Below are 25,648 nucleotides of genomic sequence, written 5' to 3' on the forward strand. Positions count from 1 at the left end.
GATAGACGGGAAATTAAAATCTGTACTGATTGCTCCAGAAGGTAATTGTAAGTGTGGGCGTGGTATAAGAAACGATATGTTGCACATTTTGCTTGATTGCACATTTGTACAGGATTTAAGGAAATTGTTTTTACGTCCTATATTCCTATCACATAAGACATTTACACGTGCCCATGCGATAGGCTTACTAACAGAGATGCATTCGCTAGAAATTGCAATCGCATTGGGCAAATTCCTGAAGGCCGTAAAAGATTTTGGTAGGGAGATATCGAAGGATGGGCACTGATTTTAAGTTCCTTTAAGCCTTTTATAAAGTTTAAATCTGTCTTTTTATTCTTCCAGATATGTGAAAACTTCGGTAAAATTTGGGTTTAATGAATTGTGCATCAGGAGGTGTTACCCTCTTTTAACCTTCTCTTTTTTTCTTTTTAACAAATATGAATTTTAACTATTTATGACGTAGGAATATTTTGTCTGCTCGTACTTTGTCCGATTCTGTTTGCATTTTGTTTGTATTGTTTAAAAGACTATGGTCTAAATAAACAAGTTTCTCTCTCTCTCTCTCACTCACCGAGTGCCCCATCATGCATAGATTCTGTTAGACCTGACCCCCTTAGGGTGGTCTCCCCCCACCCAACATTTTCCCTGCCTCCCTCCATTTTTCTGATCTTGTTTTTGCTGGTATAAGGACACTTACCATTTTGCTACAGCTAACCAATATTAAAGGGCTTGTGCTCGCTCCACTAAAAGTAGTAATATTGGTTCATCCCCAATTGGCATTTTAAATTTACCTATAAGGCTCTAGTAATTTGGTACCTATTGTACCCAGGGCCAGTAAATTGAATGCTATTATTGGGCCTACAAGTAAGTATCCCTTTAACCACACCTCAGGCCTGCCTTAGCAGAGCCTGTGTATGCAGTTTACACTGCCATGTCGACCTGGCAAAATAACCCTTTTGCCAGATCCAAGCCATCCCTTTTTATACATATAAGTCACCTCGGTGGTAGACCCTGGATACCACAAATGGTAGGATGCAATGTATTTAAAGGCAGGACATGTACTTTTAAGTTGTACATGTCTTGGTAGTGAAAACCCTGCAAAGTCGTTTTTCACCAAGTATGATTTCCAATTGGGAAGAGAAACGACCCCCAAGTCTGGTGTCTCTGGATTCACAAAGCTACCTTGTGAGAATTTGGCCTGGTATATGCTGTCCACTAAACAAAGTGGGCACCTTGCACCAGTCCAAACAACTCTTCTTGATGAATAGGTCAAAGACAACCTTTAAAGAAAGCTATCCTAGTGGTAGCTGTGGAGAGAAGCCTTCAGGCTAAGCCTCGAAGGAATGTAAAGCAGCTTGTTTTACCAGATTAGAACCGCCTGAATAACAAAATGAAATGAGAACCACACAAGAGATATATAAAATATATGTATTTACTACTAAACACTCTCTACGAACCTCCTTATGAGATTAGAGCACAAATCACACAATATTAAATCACTAAAACAACAGCACAATAAACAGTGGGCTCCAGGGGGAGACCAAACCATATACTAAGAAAGTGGTATAACAACCACGACTTAACTAGACAGAGTGCCTAAGCACATAGAATCTCTGGGACCCCAAGTAACCACCCAAGCTAGTGACATAGGGGACAAACGGAGGACGGGTGCAGTGTGAGAACAAAGGAGCGAGCTCTGTAAAACTCTATGGGAAAGTAGCGGTTGGAAAATTAAGGATTAAGGACACTTGGGAGAGGACTTCAAGGAAAACCTTTGGAACATAGAAGGTTCTAAGGCCAGCACCCTTGTGAGTACCAGAGTACCCGTGTTACCTATCCCAGGGGAGCTGGGTGCATAGGTGTCAATCGATGTCGGAAACCTTTGTCGTTTTTAAATGGCTTGACTCAAAGAAGTGCTGCTGCCGGGAAAATGAAAAAATGTCTGGTGGAATCCAAGCCTGGATCTGAGGTGAGAAGAACCTGAAAGCAGACGGGACAGAGTCTGGGTCACTTCAGGGGGACTATGGGCTCAGTAGACAAATGCCCACCGCTGTCGGGTGCTTCAGGTGAGATGACGGGGAGCTTGACTCTGCAGCCACGGGGACCAAGAGAAGTTGACGACAACCAAAGTCTGGAGGTGAGCTGTCCCATGAAGGATGTCGAGTGCTGAGGGGTTAGTGTCCAGATTTAATATCAACAAGCAATGCCAAATGCAACCCATGCAGGCAGAGGAAAGCAGGGCCTGTGTGGACCAGCAAGGTCCAGGGGACTCTCCAAGCTACGGGGAGTCAGGGCTCATCTGGAGCAACCAGAAAAGCCCAAGAGAAGTCAAAGTTACCTTCACAGAGACGCACAGGCCAACGAACCAGGGATCGCACAGGTACCTCAAACTGAATTACAAAATACCAGCCCACGGAACACTTGTGGAGTGTAGGCCGAAAATCCTCAGTGCAATTACTGCTCTGGGTCAGGACTACACATAGCCAAAAGCACAGCTGCAGGGACTGCCAAAAAGCATATGATGTTGCAAAAGTACACTGTGCACAGGGGTTAAGGTTGCACGGTCCCCATGAGGGATACTGGTCTCAGAATTGCTGAGAGGGCAGATCAACCTCAGAGGGAACCTACATCTTGTGTTGCAGAAATCTTTGGAGTCCTCAGGAGCTTGGGAGATGGAAACTGGCCAGATGCATTAAAGGTGCCTGCAGCGCAGGGCAGTAACTCGTTCACTCCAAGGGAGATTCATCAGTCATCCAGCGTAGTGTAGATCGTCGAAGTACTTGGTTTCTGCTTGAAGAGTTTAGTCCAGGTAACATCTAAAGTCCTGTAATCAGGGTTCCTTCTTTATACCCAAGGAAGGGGTGGGACAAACTCTGGGGACCCACCTATGGGAGGTCAGGACAGAGGGATGGTTACACCCAAGTCCTTTGTTCAGTTTCGCACCAGAGCAGGAGCAATTGGCTCCTGCAACAGGTTTGAACTGGGCTATGCACAGGGACACCAAATGTGCCCCCAGGGCAGACTACAAACAGTCTCAGAGTGCACCCACCCAGCCCCAATACACAAAATCCTGTCTGGGAGGTGGTCATACCTCCCTGTGACAGGAAACCCATTGTCAAGCCTTCCCCTGCTCGAGCTTGGCTCAGCAGCAGGAGGGCAGACTCGCTTGTGTGACTGGCAGCATACATTTTGTGATGCCGAGGTCGAGAAAGCTAGCACCAGATGTACCAGTATGTCGCATATGTCCCTTTAGGAGGGTGGAATCATACATCCCTCGCCAGTTACTGGTGGGAAGGGATGATTCCAAGGTGTTTGACACCAAACACAACATTTTTGCAAGCAACCGTTTTAATGTTAGCATTTACCGCAAGGTTATATTGCACTTAAATATATATGGTTGGCTGCATCACAAACAACCACAGAAAATAGATCCCGAAGGCTGCAGAGTAGCTCTGCTTATGCAGGAGCACCCTCGCACATAAAACCCAGCACCCTGCCTTCAGGATTGATAAGGTCTGCCTTAGGGCAGTGATATCGGACATATATAGTGAACCTATATCTAAGTAAGGGGAACATGCACCACCTTACACAGGCTGCAGTAGCAAACCTGTGGTGTGAGTTTGAATGGTCTCTCAGGGGTGGCACAATACATGCTGCAGCCCAAGGGCGGCATCTGGGGTACCTATGTCCTAGGTACATAGAGTGCCATATACTAGGGACTGATAAGGGTACCTCAGTATCCAATCTGGAGTGTATCTAAAGTACATGCAATCAATTTAGAGGAGAAAGCAGCTTGACTTGGGTCCTGGAAACTAGGATCCCAGTCAGTCTAAGTGGAAAACAGTAAAACATCAGCAAAAAGTGGGGGTAACTATAAGAAGAAGATCCTACTCTCCTACATACCTTACCTCCTCTTCTATCACCACTTCAAGTTACCACACCTATTCTACTACCATTCAAGCTACCATATCTCCTCTTCCACAACCTCTGACAATTGTTCTTTCGATCCATATTTTCGTTCAGCGCTTAGACTGCAGTCTCTTTCCACACCTCTCATGTCTTGATTTCTTTGTCTGCCATCTTTCCTATAGTTTTCTTCAGACTGATCCCAGCCTTAAAGGTGCTGTTTCTTTTATGAACCATTTGCTGGAAGCTGGCTAAAATGAGCTTTACCCACAGAATTGTCTTCAGCCCAAAAAAGGCCAACTGAACCTTTCCTGCTCCAAATATCACAGCTCACACGTATAGGCCTTTTCTTCCCTATAGGCTGATTCTGCTGATCAGGTAAACAATGACCATGCACAGACGTATGCTGAGGCAGTGCAGACATTTAAAAGATATTTTTTGCCCATGGTTGTCATTTAGAGCCCAGGGTAGCACATACTACACCTGCCTTGCCCTTAGCTATCCATGACACTGTATCAGCTACCCCTGTTCTCACAGTCATTAAAAATCAGAGGCACAAAAAGACAGTGAACAGGGCTCTAAAAGGCCTAAAAGGCCTCACTCTAGTTTCCTGTCCTTGTCCTTCCCAAAACTACCCAATAATGCAAAACAATTTTGAACTGGGCGCCTTTCTGAATAGCTCAGAACATGACATTGACTTTTAAGTGCTAGGGGTCATTTACAAGCCCCTTGCACCACCATTAGGTCACTTTTCCCATGTTAAAAAAAGATGCAAGAGGCTTGTAAATAATCCCATAGGTTTTTATTGTGCTGCACAGCAAAACCTTAACAAATAACTCATTTCTTTCCTATATTTTTCCTTTTCAGAAACCATGATGACATTTATCCTGCTACTTTTGTTGGCAGTGGGAGGTTTGTTACAATTTTTAAAATGTAGCTTATTTTCTATCACATGATTTGTTAAATGAACTATTTGCATCATTCAGGTACAGCAATATTTAAGCAGTTAATATCTGTTAGACTGTGGGGCGCTGATGAAAGGGAAGGTGTCTCATTTCTCCACCCTTGGGTTGAGTGTCTCTTCTAGTGATCTATGAGGTCTGATGATGCTAGTGCCCCGCAAGGAGTGTTTCTATGGTGTCATTGGGAGTGTGGGGGAGAGGGGGGGAGGGTGTCAATGATGGAGTATATCTGCCTTCATAAGGGCCCCATTCAGTCTAAAACCTATGGATGTCTGTGAGGTATGAAAACCTGCGGGCCACACATCATGTTCTGAAGGGGGCCCTATCATTTCGCATTATGCAACTGACCAGTCTTATGTGTAGCAGGAGTATACTGCACTTTGAGCTTAGGTTTAGGTATTAAGGACTAGTTCTGCATCTGCCAAACCAGTGATTCCAAGTTCTGGCTCACCACAGAAAAGAACTCCAGAGTGGGGTTGTTAGTGGTCAAACATATTCGTCTTACATCAAAGGTTCTGGAAAGTCATCTATGCGTGACATCTTTAATCTCTTTTTACAGGCCCTAGGATTTATCTGCCCATTCTTGTTAACTCACCTCTTCATCCCTTATAATTTTTAATTGGTGGAGCTACATGCAGACGCTGTATTTCTATTCAAGGAGAAGACGGTTGGCCACGCAAATGTTTACTCATGCAGTCAGGCCGGAAATGAGGCTCTCACCTTGGCCAATCAAAGACATGCACATGTCATGTTGTTAGAGGGAGGCTGGGCAATCACTGTACTTCCGCATGCAGTGTGAATGTAAAAGAGAAAGATGGCGGCATCACCTTTGAAAAGTGCGGAGTTCTGCTATTATGCTTGCACAGTCAAGTACTCGCTCAACTGCTTAATGCCTGAGACCAGTGCTTAATTAGTAAAAGATTGAGTGCCGGGGTCACAAGCTCTGCCCAGAAGCCCACAGCCAGTGCAATTAAGCGTTGGTGCACTGAATATCAAGGCTACATGGTCTTCAATCCACCTCATCCCTTTTTAATGCACTACCAGACACTCCCTGCCCCTTTATTCCACCATTGCAGGTTCCTTATTTCTCCCTTAATAACTTTTTTGTCTTGCTCTTCCTTCTGTATTTCCCTCAGGCAATTATGTGATGTGGGAAAAATAAGTGCCACTACCCAAAAATGAATGCCTGTTCCTCACACCGGCAACCACTGGCTCAAATTAAGCACTGCCTGAATCGACCTACCAGCCTCAGACACGACCGGAGGAGGCAGACACCAAGGCCAGATAATCATATTTTGTCAATCATGTCAGATTTTGATAGTCCCTTCTGTTGCCTTGTTCCCTTCCAGGCTCTCAGCTGGAGGTGAAGAGACCTGGGAGCCCCTCTTAAGCACTGGGAACTGTTTCCTGTTGAAGCAGACTGGGTTTGACGCTGGCCCTCACATTTTAAAACTACCGGATCGTTCCTACCCTCAAAATCTCTAATAGTTCAAAAAAAGGGAAAACATTTCACAACTTCGCCCACCCCTAAACCAAACCTGTCCTGAGACCTACCAATCATGATCCTGTCCTGAACACCTGCCCCCCTCCCCCCTGTCCCCTCTTGTGCTCCTGAAGCCTCGGGTGCTCTTAGAAGTGTTTTATCCATTTTACAAATAAGCTGTTCCATGAGAATCATTCTGAAAGAATGAAAAACCCTTGGCTCCACTTTGTTTCAAATCTCCCATGAGCTTATGTGAGTGAAGCTCAACACACCCTAGAAGAGTTCATTTCACCCTTCTGCGCCCGTCCGCGGCCGATCGTGGCCCGGGGCCATTCATAATGCCCATTTTATCACCTACTCCTCCTCTGATCTCTTACTGCTTCGCTGTGCACTTTCCTTACCGGCCCACGCTAAACAGGCTGCACTGGATTGTGGTATTTTTGTCCCTCCAAGCACCTTCAGCCCTGTGACTTTGATTCCTTGTCCTGTGCCGATATCCTCTCACCTCCACCCGCCACCGCTGGAGGTTACACCACTGTTATATCTTAACACGCGGTCATTGGTGAAACACCAGCTGGAAATTTTCCAACTATTGGACGATAGATCTGTAGATATCCTTCTCCTGTCAGAGACTTGGCTGACTGAGGACTCTGTCCCTGATATTCTTGCTGCCATCCCTGCCGGCTATTATATCCTGCAAGCTAATCGACCAGCAGGGCAAGTCGGTGGGGGGGTGGCTGCTATTATTCGCTCCCAGTATGTTTTTACTACTTTAGCCTGTGCATCGATTCCTAGAACTGAAAGTCTCACTGTTAAATGTATGTCTCCTAGGCTCTCTTTTGTTGTTGTTCTTGTTTACCGACCTCCTGATCTTATGCCCTCCTTCCCCCGACAGTTTGCTGATTTTATTTCTCAGCTTACTATTAACAATGCCAAGGTTATGATTATCAGTGATTTTAACTATTGGCCCTCTGATCCCCGAGAAAGTCACCTCTCGGTGGAATTCTCTGACCTCTTATTAGGTCTGAACTATTATCAACACATCACTAATCCAACCCACTGTAAAGGCCACATTTTAGATCAGGTGTGGACAACTAATCTAGATATCTCCTCCCCAATTGTGACCCCATGCTCTTGGTCAGACCACTATTTTATCTCTCTTGTTCTTAATTTGGTCACTCCTAATCGTCCTTCCCCTTTGACCAACTTTACTGCCCGGAACTCGAAGAAAGCCAATCTGGTGGAACTTCACTCCATACTGGCCTCTACAATTCCTCCGACCTCGACCCTGGTGTCCCACCAGGCTTTCCTCCTTGATCAATGGCTATTATCTGCTTGTAATACCGTCGCCCCTTTAAAAAATATAAAAACTAGGCGCCCTCATGACGCCCAGCGATGGTTTACGGACCAACTGAAGGCAGATAAGCTGGCCTTACGTCAGGCGGAGCGCCGTTGGAGGCGTAATCCCGACTACCAGCTGAAAATTGATTTCGTGGATCGTTTGAGAGCCTATAAAAAATCTACTTTTCTCCAAAAATCATGGAGTCCGCCTCTAAGGCAAAGGATATCGTTTCCATTGTGAATGAGCTCTTTTTTACGGATAAAATCATCACTATTAAGAACAATAGTCCTTTGCCCTCATCCCCCCACCCCCCCTCCCCTGCCTCCTGGAAACCCTTGCTGCTTGGATTCCTTTCCTCCGATCTCCCTTTCAGAGTTCTGTTCACTCTTGCATAAAGTGAGCTTTGGCTCCCCTATTGATTGCTGTCCTCCCCAGGTTCTTAGGGAAATCTTTTTGGCCTGCCCCGACTCTCCCCTGGCTTTACTCAACAACTCGTTGGCGACAGGGGTGGTTCCGGATTCCTTTAAACAGGCAGTTGTGACACCAATCCACCAAAAGACCAAGGCGGACCCCACGGTCTTGAGCAATTATAGACCCATCTCCCTTCTCCCCTATTTGGCGAAAATTTTGGAGACCCATGTCACCCGCTGCCTGAGTGCCTTCATCGAGACTTCGTCTTTCCTGGAGGCCCAGCAAGCCGGATTCCGCCCTCTCCATTCCACCGAGTCGGTTATTGTGGCTGTCATAGACACCCTCAGAAAGGGCGCCGATAATAACATCCCTCAAGCCCTTGTCCTATTGGATCTATCGGCGGCTTTTGACACGGTCGATCATGCAATATTGATCGACCGTGTCAGGAACGCCGGTATTCAGGGCATGGCTCTTGAGTGGGTCACGTCCTTTTTGGATAATCGCTTTCAGGCAGTGCACCTGTCTACCTTCTCGGCTTCCTACTCTCCCTTGTCCTGCGGTGTCCCTCAGGGCTCCGCTTTATCCCCTTTATTATTTAATTTATACATGCAACCCCTGATCTTCTCCCTTCGTAAGTCCGCTGCTACCATCTTTAATTATGCGGATGATTTGCAGTTACTTTTTCCCATTGATACCTCCTTCTCCTCTTGTATTACTTTTCAGTCCACCATGCTTGAGATGAGTGGATGTATCATAGCCAACTCAAATTAAATCCTACTAAGACTGAGCTTGTTCTGGTGGGTGGATTAGCCAATCCATGAAATGACAGCTTTTGGCCTCCCTCACTAGGGCTCCCTCCCCGTCCTGTCAACTCTGTGAAAAGTCTTGGCGTGGTCATTTCTAGTGACTTATCCATGGGGCCCCAGATCAGTGCGGTTACGTCATCCTGCTTCTTCCAACTACGCAGGATACGAAAAATCTGTAGATTTCTTACCAGAGACGCACTGATCCTTGTCATCATGGCCCTGGTCACGTCAAGAATTGACTACGCCAACACTTTGTATGCCAGTATCCATGCATACCTCCTTCACAGGTTGCAACTCGTGCAAAATCAGGCTGCACGCCTGGTTTACCACCAACCCCGACACCAGCACGTCTTGCCGCTACTGCGGAGCCTTCATTGGCTCCCTGTGGCCAAACGTTGTACCTTGAAACTGGGCTGTACAATCTTTAAAGCCCTGTCTGATCTTGCTCCTATCTTTATTTCCTCTAAACTGAAATGCTATGTTCCTTCCAGAGACCTTGTTCTTCTGGCCACAATCTGCTAGTTATTCCAAAAAGTAAACGTAAAAAACATGGTGGCTACTGTTTTTCTTTCTGTGCCCCCAAAACCTGGAACGCTTTCCCGTCCGCCATTCGACACTGCCCTACCTATGGCTGTTTTCGTAAACTGTTAAAAACTTATCTTTTCCAGTCTGCTTTTGAGTAAACACTCGCCTCTGCCTCCCCGCATTTGTTATGAGCGCCATGAAATCGTATGGTGACCGAGCGCGGTACAAAACCTTTTACCATACCATACCATACCATTCAATCCTCTGTAGTGTCAGTCATTGTACTCATTCATCTTTTAACCATCCATAGACCCTTTCAACGTTCCAATCCATCGGTGAATCAGTCAGTCATAACAAGCTTAATTCAGTTGATAGAAAAACATATATGCATAAAAGCAAAGACATACACAGCCATGTATCATGTTTAAAATACCAAAGATGATTCAATATACCACTTAAAAGAAATTTCCACTGAAACATGCTGATAAAAATGTTGAAAATGCCACAATATGCAAAAAGGTACAATTTAATTACGTTTCACTGGTAATCCTTCAAGGTTGCCCCCACACACGATTATCCCCAGAGTATGATATCCAGTTATTTCCCCACCATTTTTCTCATTCTACCAGCCGCAGAGTTGAATTTATACACCCTCAAACAGGTGTATTGGGATGATCAGCAGTAGTTGGTGCACAGCAGGCTGTCATAACCTAACATTGTGGACCCTCAAGAGTGGGAGTGAAAACCTTTTCCTCGGAATAACATATAACTTGCGAAAGAAAAAGAAATGAAGTGTGGTGGAAGATGGATTTTAGTAAGGGTGAGTATGGACGTATCACTAGCAATAAGGCCACCAATACAATATAAGGTCCAGTAAAGGTTTTAATACATTAGCCTCTGGCTCAACCCTAGGTAGCTGGCTGCAAGCAGGCAGACTTAATGCAGGAGACAGGTATGTAGATTGTTTAAAATTACCAATAAGGTAAATAAGTACGCCACATCACATTAAAAATCCCACACCAATTTATAAATATAGGAAATGTTTTTATCTTCAAAATGACACCAAAAGGACAAAAATTCAATATAAGGTACCTGATATATACATTCTTAAAAACATACAGCGTTAACCTGGGATATCTGGTCGCACTTGACTGGGACAAAGTCAAAGTTTGAATCCAATGCAATGGAACCCTGGTTGAATATACTAAGCAGGAGGCCCTGGTCAAAATTTTACCTTCACACTTAGAAACTTTTCCTGATGATTTTCTCTCGACGGTGAGCAAGGCACTTCAACAAACCGGATTCGCACCATGGCTTAACCCCACGTTAGGTCGGTCCACGTATAGAGCTTTTTTTTACAAAAGATGGTATAAACTTCAGGAACATCTGCCTGTAGTTCCTCTTGAGAGTGCAAAGGGTTCAAAACACAATTCCAAAGGTCTAGAAACTCTGAGATAGTCCTTGGAAGTTTGGTGCTACAGTTCCCACAACGCATCTGGCCAAATCCTTAAATCCACTGGACGCACCCAAGGCTGGGGACTTCTTGATGGAGATGGTGCAGGGAGCTATGATAATATGTTGCTTTCAGGGAGTCCACTACTTAATCAGCAGGAGCAGTCCTTCTGGTTGCAAACCTTTGGGGTAGAGACCAGGGTTCCAGCAGAGCAGTCCTACTTCTCCTTGTAGATTCAGGTAGCAAAGCCAAGTGGCTATGCAGCTCTCACATATTTGTTCAATGATCTGGAGCTTCAAGCAGGGGGCACCCTTGTCCAATGAGGTGCAGGGTGCCACCCAAAAGCATTGTAGCTTCCTCCATAGTGTGGCATATTCTTGTCCCACAAACCACTGACATTTAAAATTCAAAATGGAGAATTCCTCTCCAGGAGAGTTAGACCTGGCTAAAACTACTTGCGTGGTTCATTTCTGTTAACACTTCCCCTACAGACCTTCAGGAAATTCCATTCTCGGGCATGCCATCTGGCTGGGAGGTACTGGCTGTCATTCCTTACTGTCCTGATCTCTTGAAAGCCCAGTTTGATTTACCCATCCCTCATCCTGACCTGCTTTCTGCAGCTATAAAGCTCCCCCCATCAGATATCATCTGCTCTATGCAGGTCACTTATCACCTCGTCAAAACAGTCTGGCTAAGCCTGTTAAGGCTGACTAATCATCAGAGGCTGCTTGAAGGCTGGATTGAGGCGCATGGAAAAGAAAGTCCTATAACTTCTCTTCTATATTAGTTTTGATACATTCAACAGTGGCACATTCTTGAATTTACCATCACCAATATTCATTGTCCTTGAAGGACATCTTTTTAGCTCCTTCCTAGCAATATTTATACTTCAATAAAATATTCCAGTATAAGCCTACAGAGCTAAATATCTACAATGGGAAAAATTAAATTGGAAGTTTTTCCTCCTCAAGGATTATCCCTTCTTATGGGTAAATGGCACCCCAACCCTGGGGCACTTAGGGGAGACCTTAGTTGTGAGTTATATGTAAATATAAAGTAGAATTCCTCTTGGGAAGTACCGTTAATTCCAAAGACAAATTTGCATAGAATTTACTTTTAAAGACAGTCTGCAAAGCAGTGCTGCCTATAATAGTGAGCACCATAGCAGTGCATCCTTCAGTATAGGAACTCTGCTGAGTCTCTAAACCTCCCTGCCTTATTATATACTAGGGACTTATTGGTAGTTTGAATTCCCCTTGCCTTAACATATCACCTTCAGCGCGGCGCAAATTCTCGCGCTGTGCTGAAGGTTCTAATGAGCCAACGGGCTCATGACAGAACGGTTTTGTCATGAGCACAGGCCAACCGATGCTCATGACGGAACCGTTCCGTCATGAGCATCGAAGGGGTTAATATATAAGGGACTTACAGGGGTATTTCATTGCCAATTGTAATTATACCTAATTACCATTTTTTTTATCAGTGCACTGGGCCTGGACAGCAGAGCCCAGGGCATAGTCAGAGTCAGTTACCACCAGAATAAGTAAACAAGTGGGGGTGGACAGGGCAAACAGGATCACTTTCTCACAAAGTGTATTCTGTGGAGAGCTTGAGTCACAAGGACATGGGATGTGTTGTATTCATGAGAAGCTTTGCTAGAGACAGGAAGTGCATTCTATTAAATCTCAACCATATCAAATAACATCTCTATGCATGCCGTGGAGGAAAATATACATACAGTTCCATCTGGGCCATAGTCACAAATGGGATAAAGGCAGATTCTCTTTACTTCCCCAACTCACTGTCTTGTTTTTGCCGCCAGTAAAAGGCCAGGAAATGTATCTTTAGTTGTTGTTTAGAGAACAATATAATAGCTTGTGGACAATCTAAAAGCTCAGATCTCCTAGCAAGGGAAATTGGTCTTTCACATATCCTAACCAGGGTATATATTGGGCATTTTCCAAACTTAGACAATCTGTTATAATGTTCTGGTTTAAGGCCATTTCATCGTTTGCCCACACTGAGGGCCCGAGCTTAAGTGGTGCCAGCTTCATTAAATATTCTAGGTTTAACAGGCCTAGTTCCACGTGAGAAAGGAATAAGGGCAAGGATTTGGAGAGGCACAAAAAACTTTGACACACATGTTTTCATTTGCCTGAAGAGTGGCTGTGTCACAATAACCCCACACCCCAGACCTATGTACCATAGCAGAGTAACATAGCCGAGCAACACTGAGCCATATAGATTTTTCTTTTGACACACATCGGCCTGCGCAAAATGCTTGGCAATGTAATGAATTAGGTTGTGATTCACTTGTAGCACAAATGCACGAGGATGTGGCGGGCTGTATTAGGTATGGCACTTATGGGGATGTACCAACCCCGTTAAAATGAGGCCAGTGTGTACTGGCCCTTTTCCTTTTTGTTTATATCTAAATGATCTGGAGACCTCGCTGAATCTGGGCGAGACAGACACTCGCAGGGTGGGCTTGAGTAGACTCTCTGCTCTGCTATATGGTGATTGTGTCCTGGGCCCATATTATGCAAACAAGGAACAACCAAGGGCCTCGACTCTACTCAGTAAGGTAGAGTCAAAATAGCACAAACCAAAACAAGTGCCAATACTGAACACTGTTTACCATACACTTTATAACTGGTACCAATGCTAGTCTATCCCAGGTTCCATGAACACTGAATTCATAAACACTTTTTCTTTCTTTTTTAAATCTTTAGCCTATCTTCAATCAATACGTACAGATACAAATAAAGGATCAATGAAACAAATACAAAAAATACAGAAACCATTCCTTCCCAATTTCACAACTTATAAAGAGACATCACAATCACTCAATACTCTCTTTCATCTATTCAACATTCATTCCCAACACATAACCAACTCCACACACTCACGAGTTCACCTAAGGGTTAAACCAGAATCACTCATAGTTTTTGGAAAGGCAGAACACAATAGGGAACACAACACACACAGCCAAACAACATCAAACTTGACCACCCATTTAAATAAAGCAATGCACCAAAATATCAACACAGTAAACAAAGAATCATGTTACAGTGCATCACAAACACCAACTTAATTTTAAATATGTTTGTTTGACTAGAAAATGTGCAAGGTCGATGCGTTTTGAACCCTTTGACTAGCTGGGTTCTCCTCAGGACCATCACAATCTATAAGAGAAAGAGAAACACATACTCTTACTACTCCGACCACTTAGTGTCAATCAACGGCATGAAAGCACCCAAGCGGTGCATACGCTTCCTACCTTACTCATAGGAGAAAAACTGTTCTAGTTCCATCAGTCCTCAGTGTGCCTGCAAATGGAACAATAATAATGAAAAACTCATAAAGGAAAAAAAAATGAAAAAAGGAAAAAAGGTGTAAACCTACACACCGTCAAATCTGCATATTAAAATGCACGCCGTGTATGAGTGAAATAATGGGCTTACATTGCGGTGTCATCCAAAGTCCCTGGAACTTCAAACAATATTATTGAGGCACTTAATGGATCAGTTCCGACAATTCTTGTCGATCTAGGAGGGAAGCAGGTGGTATCCCTATTAGACAGATCGAATTTTACAACCGATGTGGGCAATTCTCAAATTTTACATCAACACACATACCAATGTACCGAAAATCCAAGGGATTCCCGAGGCGTAGAGGCCAATTGTTTTAGTTACCCCTCATCACTTCCCGACATTCGGACTTCAACCTGAAGCTGGCAAAAAAAGGCAACTTAGATCTCATGGAGTGACCCGGTGTGTTGCCCTCTCATCTGTCCATATAGACTATCACCGTCTTTACTTGACAAATCAATGGACGGTACTGTTGTCAATCAAAATATGACTGTATTCACCACTCAGTTGTTCTGTGAACCAACATAAACAAAACCCGAATCACAACCACTTTAAGCGATACTACAGTCAAGGAACACATAGTTGCTTATGCCAAAGGCATGTGTTTAGAAACCAGAGATAACGTGAGATGCACAAACCCTGTTTAAAAGGGGAGTCCGCTAAAGATCCTCTGCTCGGCGTGTGGCGCCTCGGTAACGCTAGAACGCGGCGCCAAGTCCAGCAAAGAATTATGGGAACTGCACAACTTTATTGAAACTCTGCGCACATACATGGTAACTGCCATTATGGAAGGTTAATGACACTGAAGCCTAAACCACAGGGTGTAATCAGACTGTGGGGAGGTGGTTAAACCCATTAACACGATTAAACATGCCAGCTATGTGGACTACTGTACATTTATGCTAAGCAAAAAGTCCATGTTTAAACCACTTAAAAGGAAGCTGAAGCTGGGGCCCAGTGGGTCCATGTATAACAATTACTATACGAAGGGTGCGCACTCTTTACAATGCTCAACAAACAACAAATGGAACAACTGAAGCACAGTCAGCCTAAATGTGCCAGACCCTGTGCATGGAGAGAGATGACATGCCACAGTTAAACGGGTCAACTCCGAGATACTGCAGGTTAAAGTTTCAATATTTCTGAGATCTCATTTAGCCCATTGACAGCAGTATTACATTTCAGAATGAGCGTCGCCTCACGTTGGGACAGTCGTAAATCACTGTCACCTCCTCGTGGATCAGCTTCGATTTTCGATATCACTGTCCATTTAAGACAGAGTTATTCAAACTTTTGTAGGCTGAGCCCCCCCCAGCTGAATTTTTTTAGATGTTGGGCCCCCCACCACCTGACGGAAATGTCTGGAATCGACCCCCACGCGCATATTCCGGGCATATCCAGCAAATAATGTTCAATACAATGAGAGTGTTAAGTAAACTGCAGGTTTGTGAGTGGGTGTGGTGAAATGACCGAGGCTTATTACACAGCTCAAAACACCACTTTCCAAGATAAATTGTGCGCAAATTGTTTTTACTAGACAGTTGAAAGTCAGCAGAGAGGGTGCTTAACGAACACCTAATTGAGAATTCCTTAGTGGTACGATAAGTTGCTTGCCTGAAGCAATGGGGGTTTAGGACACGTCAGGCTTATGTTTAAAAAAAATAAAACTAATAATAAATTAATGATGTTGTCTATTTTACTTCAGAGCAATGTTATCTGACAGACTTTGTGATGGCATGGATATGTTAGAGATTTTGGGTGCCCTTGGCAAAAACTATGCTGGGGGCCCCTGTTCAGTACAGCTTTGAGTTTAAATGATTTACTTTCAGCTCTGCAATACCCTATTTAGCCAGGCTACTAACGGTGCACATGCGCTGTAGTCGAAATTCTAAAAGCGTTTACATCTATTATTCAGAGATAGTGATGTGTTTTCACTGTTGTAACAAAGCAGCAGCCCACTAATTTTACAAATAATAATATCTGTTATATCCTCCAATTTCTCATATGTGAGGACACACTTGGATCTAACTTTTTTATAGTTAACTTTTTTATGGTTGTTGCATGAAACAAACACATTTCTCTGCAAATAGTACTAGATCCCTCACATCAATCACATTAAAAAAAAAATAAACAAAACAGTATTTGCAAGAATCTGTTTAGGAATGATTCCAGGCCATCAGGGCGCAAACAGAACTGATTCTATCAAGGGGCCCCCGGAAGGCTGGATTGAATTGCATTTAGATGTCTCCTTTTGTAATTTAGGACAAAAAACCTTGATGGGGCAGGACATTCCCATACTTGTGTACAGGGGTGAGTGAGGTGACCATATAAATTTGGGTGCACATGTTAGTGCCGAGTGGGATGAATGAATGTATGGTTAGTGGTGGGCTTATTTGAGTGAGATTACAGATTAAGCAGTGAGGGGGATAGGTGAGTGAAGTGTCACAAGTGCAGGTTGATTAGAGTGCTCGTGTGACTGCAGGGTGAGATACATGGTGAATAGCGCAAGTGCATTGTGAGTGCAGAGTGATCACTGTGAGTGGAGAGTAAGTGGGTGAATGTGTGAGTGCATGGTGATCAGTGTGATTGCAGGGTTAGCGGGAGAATGGTGTGAGTGCATTGTGATCAGTGTGGGCGCACTGTGATTGCTGTGAGTGCAGAGTGATCACTGTGAGTGGCGGGTAAGTGGGTGAATGGTGTGAGTGTATCAGGATCAGTGTGAGTGCAGGGTGAGGGTGAAAGTGAAGGGCGAGAATGAGGAGCGAATTGTTTGAATGCAAGGTGCAACTCCAGACACTTGAAATAACTCAGCATGTTATTGACTGCAGTGTAGGGTTTCAAATGTGTTAAACTATTGCTATTATGGCAGTAACCAGGGATCAGGGTGGGGGAAGAAAATAATGTGCTCATCCCTCAACAAACTTCCAATCTTATGATTAGGATTGCCAGCTTATTATTTTGATGTCACAGATGATATAAATATAAGCAGTCACCTAAAGCTGTATTTTCAGCATACTTTGAACAGCAAATATAAATAGAAAGAACTTTTAATTGTTTTCTAGAGCTGTCTGAATAATCCATGACTGATAATAAAAGGGAACAAAGACAGAAAAGACACATTACAAATTAATACGTACAGGGCCGGTATTAGGGCAGTGCAACAGGTGCGGCCACACTGGGCGCTGACCTATGGAGGGGGCGCCGACCTCATGGGGAGGCGCTGTGTTTAGCAATAACTTATGAATGGCACATATGCCTGGTGGTAGTGAGAGAATCCGAGGAGGCAGTCATTGGGTGTGGGGGCACCAAAAACGATTCTCGCACCAGGCGCCATCAGCGCTAAAGCCGGCCCTGAATATATGCTATTTAGTGTCAAGGCAAGCAATATGCAGGCTCTTTAAACAACACATGGCTGGTTGGCATTTTGCGCGCCTGCCTGTGTAATTTGAAAGAAACTTTCAGGGACGTTTTAAGGATTTTGGGGGCCCTGGGCCAAATGTATTTTGGGGGCCCCAGTTCAGACCAGCTTTGATTTTATGATCCAGTCTCAGCTCTTTCATGCCTTCTTTGGTCAAATACTAAATGTGTGTACATCTGATATTCAGGGATAGTGATGTGTGTTTTCAGTATGTAGCACACCAGCAGTTCACTAATATTAATGCAAATAATCTGTCACACCCTCCCATTTCTCATATGTGAGGTCATGCATTGATCTGAAATAAACTTTTTATATGGATGTTGCATGGCGCATAAACACATTGGGGCAGATTTACAAGCCCCTTGCGCCACTTTTACGCCACCCTTGCGTCACTTTTGTGACGCAGCGGTGGCGCAAAAGATGCGCCATGGTGTGGGGTATTTACAATGTGACGCATTGTAAATACCCCCGCACTGAGATGCGTCACGTTGTAAAGCCCTGCGCCATAAGGAGGCGTTCCGGCGCAGTGGGGGGCATTCCGGTGCAATAACGCCTCCTAAAAGTGACTGAGTGAAATCTACAAGATTTCACTCAGTCACTTTTAGGCCAATGCTGCGTCAAAACCCTGCGCCTGCTTGAAGCAGGCGTAAGGCTTGACGCAGCACTGGAAGAATAGGCCCCCCAGAGCATTGCTGGAGCTGCGTCGCGCTTGTGACGCAACTCCAGCAATGCGCCGCCTTTACGGCACAGATGCGTGACGCATCTGTGCCGTTTTTGCCCCATGGTGCGCTGCATTGTAAATGCGGTGCATCATGGGTGGCGGAGCTGCGGCGCACAATTACTGGCGCATCCCTGCTAATTTGCAGGGATGCGCCAGTAATTGTAAATCTGCCCCCTTATGTCTGCAAAGTGTCTGTAATAGACTCCTAGACATTAAAAATTAATGATAGAAAAACGCTATTTACAACATTGGGTTTAAAAAAATGTCATGGTCATGAGGTCAAGACTCTGTAGATCTGAGCTGGCTCTTTCAGTCAGCCCCCCCCCCAACCCACCCCTCCCCCTTTGAAAGGCTGGGGCCCTGAGCCAGAGCCCACCTTGCCCAGAGCCCACTTCGCCCATGCCTTGAAACATCCCTGGAAAATTTTTCTCCTCGCTGGGAAGAGCTAACTCTCCCAGGAGGGGGTTAATTCACGAGCTGACAGCTTCAGCTGCAGTGGGAGGCAGGGGTCTCCTCTGCTGAAACCGAAAGCATGTCTGTTGGTTTGCTTTCGGTTTTAGCAGAGGAGTCATCCTGCCTCCCACTGCAGCTGAAGCTGTCAGCTCGTGGATTAACCCCCTCCGGGGAGGGTTAACATAACAAAAGCACTGGCACTTCGTGCCCTGTCGATTTCCCCTTCCTCCGCCTTCATCCCTCCAGCCATACCGGAATTCTCCAAGGGATTGCAGTGGAGTGTGCGCCCCCCCTGAGATGGTGTCGCGCCCCCCCTAGGGGGGCGCGCCCCACAGATTGAAGAACTCTGATTTAAGATCACCCACCACATGTTCCTTAGCTTTCCAGTGGTTAACTAGAGGAGCGTTTTCAAAATTTCTCTTAATTCTGCATTTGTGCTGCGTCACTCTTTTGCGGATCTCCTGGCTTGTTTTACCCACATACAGTTTGGGACACGGGAAGAGGATTCCGTAAACCACTCCTTTGGATTTACAATTGGTGAATGTTTCATGTTTCCAATGTACCCCCTCATGAGAGAACACTGAACCTTCCAACGTTTGATCACAACAAGTGCAGGACCCACATTTATGGTGACCACTCACTGGTGCAAGTCCAACATAACTTCTTATTGTGGACTTAGGTGGTTTGGGTAGCTCGGCCCGTACTATATGATTCGCAATGCTTTTCTCCTTTTTGAAAGCAAAAAGGGGAGCCTGTGCCAGTGCTTAATCCAGATTTTTCAGCAAATGCCAATATTGGTTGATAATTTTCTTCAATTGATTAGAATTGGGACAGAAAGTAAAAACACAGACAAGTCTACCCATGTGTGCTCTAACTCTTTTTTCAAGAAGTGTCTCGCGTGGTATCCACCATGCCCGCTTCATGGCATTTTTCAACAGTTTTTTGGGTTATCCTCTTTCAATTAGGCAATTCACTAGCTTATTGGCATGAAGCCAATATTCGTCCTTGAACGAACAATTTCGCCAAATTCTTAGAAATTGCCCAAAGGGCAAATTTTGTTTAAGGTTCCTGGGATGGTTGCTAGTGAAATGAAGAGCCTTATTCCTATCCGTAGGCTTTCTAAAGAAAGTAGTAGCACATTTTCCTTCAGAGGGGTATACTTCCACATCCAGGAACGTGATCCGATGTCGGGAGGAGTTGAGACTGAACTTAATATCCTCCGTCCTGGTATTCAACCAACTGGAACTGTTCCATTAATTGCCTCAATAATATTGTTTGAAGTTCCAGGGACTTTGGATGACACCGCAATGTAAGCCCATTATTTCACTCATACACGGCGTGCATTTTAATATGCAGATCTGACGGTGTGTAGGTTTACACCTTTTTTTCCTTTTTTTATTTTTTTTTCCTTTATGAGTTTTTCTGTATTATTTTTACGTTTGCAGACACACTGAGGACCGACAGAACTAGAACAGTTTTTCTCTTATGAGTAAGGTAAAAAGCATATGCACCGCTTGGGTGCTTTCATGATGTTGATTGACACTAAGGGGTCGGTGTAGTAAGAGTATGTGTTTCTCTTTCTGTTATAGATTGTTATGGTCCTGAGGAGAACCCTGCTAGTCAAAGGGTTCGAAATGCATTGACCTTGCCCATTTTCTAGTCAAACAAACATATTTAAAACTAAGTTGGTGTTTGTGATGCACTGTAACATGATTCTTTGTTTACTCTGTTGATATTTTGGTGCATTGCTTTTTTTAAATTGGTGGTCAAGTTTGATGTTGTTTGGCTGTGTGCGTTGTGTTCCCTATTGTGTTCTGCCTTTCCACTGTGAGTGATTCTGGCTTAACCCTTAGGTGAACTTGTGAGTGTGTGGAGTTGGTTATGTGTAGGGAATGAATGTTGAATGGATGAAGGAGAGTATTGAGTGATTGTGGTGTCTCTTATAAGTATGAAATTGGGAAAGAATGGTTTCTATATTTTTTGTATTTGTTTCTTTGATCATTTATTTGTATCTGTACATATTTATTGAAAATAGGCTAAAGATTTAAAATAAAAAGAAAAAGTTTTTGGGAATTGAGTGTTCATGGAACCTGTGACATATTATGCAAACAGTGCATTTTCATTCATTGCACCAGATGCAACTTTAAAAAGGTGCGCCCAGCGCAATGAAGGGAAATGCAATGCATTATGGTGAAAGTGCTGCCCCCCCGGGCAGGTGCCCTGGGGGCTGCTTTACAGCCGCTCTGTGTTTTCACTGTGCAGGTGGCATCCGCCTGTGTCTTCCAAGGGGATTAGCGATCCTTTTGGGGGTGGTGCAGTCAGTGATTTTTCACCCTCCTGCAAGGGGATGTTTGGGGGTCTATGAGGCCCCTTTTCACCCACCATGGGGTGCCATCAGGGGGCCGAGTGACAGTGCTTCACCTTTGAGGTGGCGCACCGTCAGTGTGCCTCCTGAAGGCTTTTTTGCCCCGGCGCCAAAGTCGCTATTACGGCATGGACGCGGAGGCAAGGCATGCCCCTATGCAAATGAGGCAATGCCCCTGCAGATAGCGCTGGCACTTTATGTGCGCCAACGCTATCTGTGTTACAGAAGGGGATGCACAAGCACCTGTGGCCCCTTCAGTAATGCCAGAGTGACCTGTGGGCACAAATGCCCATTGGGCCCCCGAGGCACTCTGTATAATACTGCCCCGGATGTTCAGGACAAGGGTGAACTTACAAGTCTTGTTAAACAGATTTGTCTCCTACATGAGCAAACTGGGACAGCAGATACATATTGCTAAATCTCACACCATCAATGTACCATTTGCCTGTCAGGAAGAAAGTGGATTATTGCTTGGGTTGGATGCTTTTCCACCACATGAAATAATCTTGCTGCTAACACAATGCAACTCAAGCCAAGCAATAAAGCAAGGAAAGAATAGAGATTACATCCTGTCTAGCAATTCCTTCAATGATAAACTTGTTCAATTATGAAGGGTTCTTGTCAATGTTTGCTGTTTGTGGACAGAGAAGTCGTTAATAGAATATTACATCAAATCTTTGTTGAACAAATGGCCAATTCTGTAATGCCAGGAGAAATGCTTGCGAGATAGCGAACGTTCCATCGGATTTTAACAGATTGAATTAAATGTAACTTATTTATATTATGACGTGTGGATGAGTGCTGATTAATGTGTTTTTAAATGGATATGATGCAACAATAATGTGGATTTAAGGAAGAGGCTTCGGTTGGTATTTTATATTTTCCCATTACTGATTTAAAATGTTTACTGTTGAAGAGTGTTGTTCTATAACGTAAGACCCTCCCTCTCTGCTTTGTATTTTGAATATTACTAGGTAACTGTCAGATCATGCCAGCGCAGACACAAACTTCAAAAATAAATGCCAATGAAAGGTGTCTCTGTGTTCAAGGCTCCTGTGATCAGGGATGGGTGCAGTATAAGAATGCTTGCTACAAGCGATTCAATGACATAGTGTCTTGGCCGGAAGCAGAGGTATGAGTTCCATGCATTCTCTAATAAATACGAAGGCTCTTATTTACTAAGGTTTTACATGGATTCTTGCTAGATGAATTTACTAACCAATTTAAAGGCCCACATATGCAGTGCTAAATTACCTAAAAGGTGCAACTTTTAGTAAAAATGGGCCACGATGTGTTGAGGATGATGATCAATGCTGATCACATCTCCATGTCCTTTATATAATGCCATGTAACCTATTACACGGCTATAATTATGTTTCATTAACAATGATGACATTCCAAGTATGCATATTAGTGATGCCCACCACTGCCATTAGTATGGTAGGATTTATGAGACCAATTAAATATGTAGTGTGTGTAGGTGTATACACAGGTTCCCAAGCTACTGTCATGAATACAATAGTGTTTCAGCACCTTTGGGCTTATCTCTAAATTCCCTGCAATTAAACTTTTTAGGCGCCTGAGGAAAAAGAGGAATTGACAACATCCGCAAGTTCAATTTACAGGGTAACCCATTTGGGTACACACTGAAAACCTAAGTGATAGATGAGGTTAAATGTGGGTTTATTACAAATCCAAAGCCAGACTAACATACACAAAAATCTCAGACATATATTGTAAATCTACAAAATCACTACCAGCAGACCAAATTGTATAGCAAAGTTCAGTCTCAATAGCATGAAGAATACAAGAAATTCAGTAATAGCATTAGCATTTCAGAAGATAAGGAAAATAATTTGGATCGATATGAGGTCATCTTGCCAATTATGCATGCAGACATCTAGATAATCTAAACTAAATCTAACCTAGACAACAATAATTGGGAATACCATAATCAAATCAAGTAAGGTAAGCAGGTATGAGCATTGTAGAACTCCTGGAGAATTTCTCCGAAATAAATAATTTTATATAGCATAAAGCCACACAACTGAGATATCGCAGGGAGGTCTGTACCTCTCCAAGTCTAAGGGGAATCTGTCTAAACTGAAAATATGACCATCTGTTAATCTCCACAGAACATTTGAGAGTCTTAAATCATGAGTCCATCTACTTTTACCTTTCTCACTGTGAAACTTGGCACCCTCCATTACTACTCCAATCTCCTGGTCTCTGCATCAGAAATGCTGTTGGATTATTCCAGTCTCCAGATATCATGTGAATGGTGCTACTTCCTTTGTTTGGTAGTGCCTCTCGTCCTTGCCACTGTTATTCTCTGAGCCTCACAATCTTGCATGCACAATCTGCCTTTCACTAAGTAATGAATGCCTTGAGACTGCACCTGCAGGGGAGAGAACATGCAAAGCAAACAACTTTCGCTTTGAAGGTTAAATGTTAGATTCAAATGCTTCAGGCCTTTGGTCAAGCTAACATTGCAAAATACTTCAATGCACAACTGAATGCACGATATGTAGTCATAAAACAAATGCAGGGTACTATTTAACTGAATATGTGAATGTATTTGAGCCAAAGAGTCACTTAATCTACACAAATGCAGATATAAACAAGAACTGCAAATAGGTATTAATATGAAGAAAACATTAGTATACACACTCATGTAAGTGTTTAGGTTATACAGCAAGTATGTGGGTCAAGCGCACAACTTTATGTTAATGATAAAAAACACACAATTACATAGACTATGTGTACATGTATATGGCATTGTTAGAACATGAAAGGGTGGTGCCAAAATGATGCTGCTCTGGTAGAACATTCTGTAAACAAGCATTGGCAATGACAATAGCTTTCAATTATCACAGAAAGTGTATCCTGAGTCAATGATAAGATCAGGAGTGGTCCATTCTTAAGAGCGGAGAGCCTATAATGCTGCTTTAAATGCGCAGGCACCTAGTTGCCTGAGGTGATTTTTGCAGTGCTGAAGATGTTACAGCTCTGTGTGTGTGACCTTTTCAGCCTGGCAAAGCACTGGGAGGACCTCCTCTCATGGTCAGGGGTAGCATTACTGATAGCCTCGCACCAGGGGGTTTTAAGCCATGAAGTGCCCAATGCAGAGCACCTTTTATTTGTCACATTGTTACAAAATGGTGTGGGGCTAGCAAGCTTCACTGACCCTATGCCTCTCTGTGACAGATAGGGATTGCCGATTTCTCCATCCAATAAGTGACAACTGCAGTACCACTCCTGCAGGAGGCTCGAGGCCAAGATCTCTGCTGCATCTGGTAAGTTCATTTCATTTTAATGTTTGATGTGTGCCTGCATATGTGCATGTATGAAAGTATGTGGATTTGTGAGTGTGTGCGGTGATATGTGTGTGCATTTGTGCTTGTGAATGGTGTGTGTATGTGTGCACACTTGTGAATGCATGTGGGTGTAAGTGTGCATGTAGATCAATGGATGCATGCCCCCTCCAGCTTAAATTACTAGCAACCAGTGGATAAGATCACATGCACGCTGTCACTCATCCGTGCACAGATACATTCATTCATCCATTGACTGACTCATGCTTCATTCATCAAATTACTCATGCACAGTAAAACATACACACAAACTCCCAAAAGCACACACAAACTCCTAAAAGCACATAGAAGACAAATTAAAATTATATAGTAGAAAAAAAGAAGAAAACAAAGTAGTCAGCGACCATCTCTCAATGGCTAAGGAATTACAGAAAATCATTAATAGACGCTTAACTAAATACCTCAACAGCCAACAACTCCCCAACACCACTCAGTCTGCTTTCAGACAGCATTAAAACCACCCTCATCCCTACCATAGATGGCATACACATTACTCTGGATGGAGGTGACATTGCAGCACTCATCCTCCAGGAATTCACCACAGCATTTGGCCTAGTCTCCCACCCCATTCTTATGCAATGTGGAACTGACATCTGAATCAAAGGAAATGCAATCTGATGGATCTGTTCCTTCCTAACTGAAAGGAAATTGTCAGTCAGCCTGGGACCATAAACCTTGGATGCCTGTGACCTCATCTGCGTTGTTCCGGAAAGATCCTCACTGAGCCCTTCATCACACACATGATCCCACTAGTTGGTATCATCTTCTCTCACAACATCAAAGTCCTCTCCTATGCCAATGACACTCAACTCATTCTCTCCCTCATGGACAACATGCCCAGTACACAGACTGAAATCACCCACTGGATGGAAAGCAACAGTCTGAAGCGGAACACTGACAAGACCTAAATCATGATCATTGAAAAACGCACTCCACCGAGGGAATTTGCCTGTTGGCCAAAATAATTAGAACTGACACCCAACCCCCAAGCCCACCACTCACATCAAGAACCTTAGGATCATCATCAACAGCTATCTCAACATTATCACTTAAGTCAA

The 25,648-nt window shown here is 43.9% G+C and overlaps 1 protein-coding gene across 1 annotated transcript in view; it reads left to right on the plus strand.

Moving 5' to 3' along the window:
* Positions 1-25,648, plus strand: part of LOC147734885 (alpha-N-acetylgalactosamine-specific lectin-like) — a 71,583-nt gene that overhangs the window by 5,240 nt on the left and 40,695 nt on the right. The window contains exons 2-3 of the mRNA XM_086953664.1: positions 4,774-4,818; positions 22,191-22,348. Of these exons, the coding sequence (XP_086809790.1) occupies positions 4,779-4,818; positions 22,191-22,348 (198 nt within the window). The 5' untranslated portion in view covers positions 4,774-4,778. The remainder of the gene's footprint in view (positions 1-4,773; positions 4,819-22,190; positions 22,349-25,648) is intronic.

Source organism: Lissotriton vulgaris, chromosome 1_2 (assembly GCF_964263255.1).
Source record: "Lissotriton vulgaris chromosome 1_2, aLisVul1.2, whole genome shotgun sequence".
In the NCBI taxonomy this organism is placed as follows: domain Eukaryota; kingdom Metazoa; phylum Chordata; class Amphibia; order Caudata; family Salamandridae; genus Lissotriton; species Lissotriton vulgaris.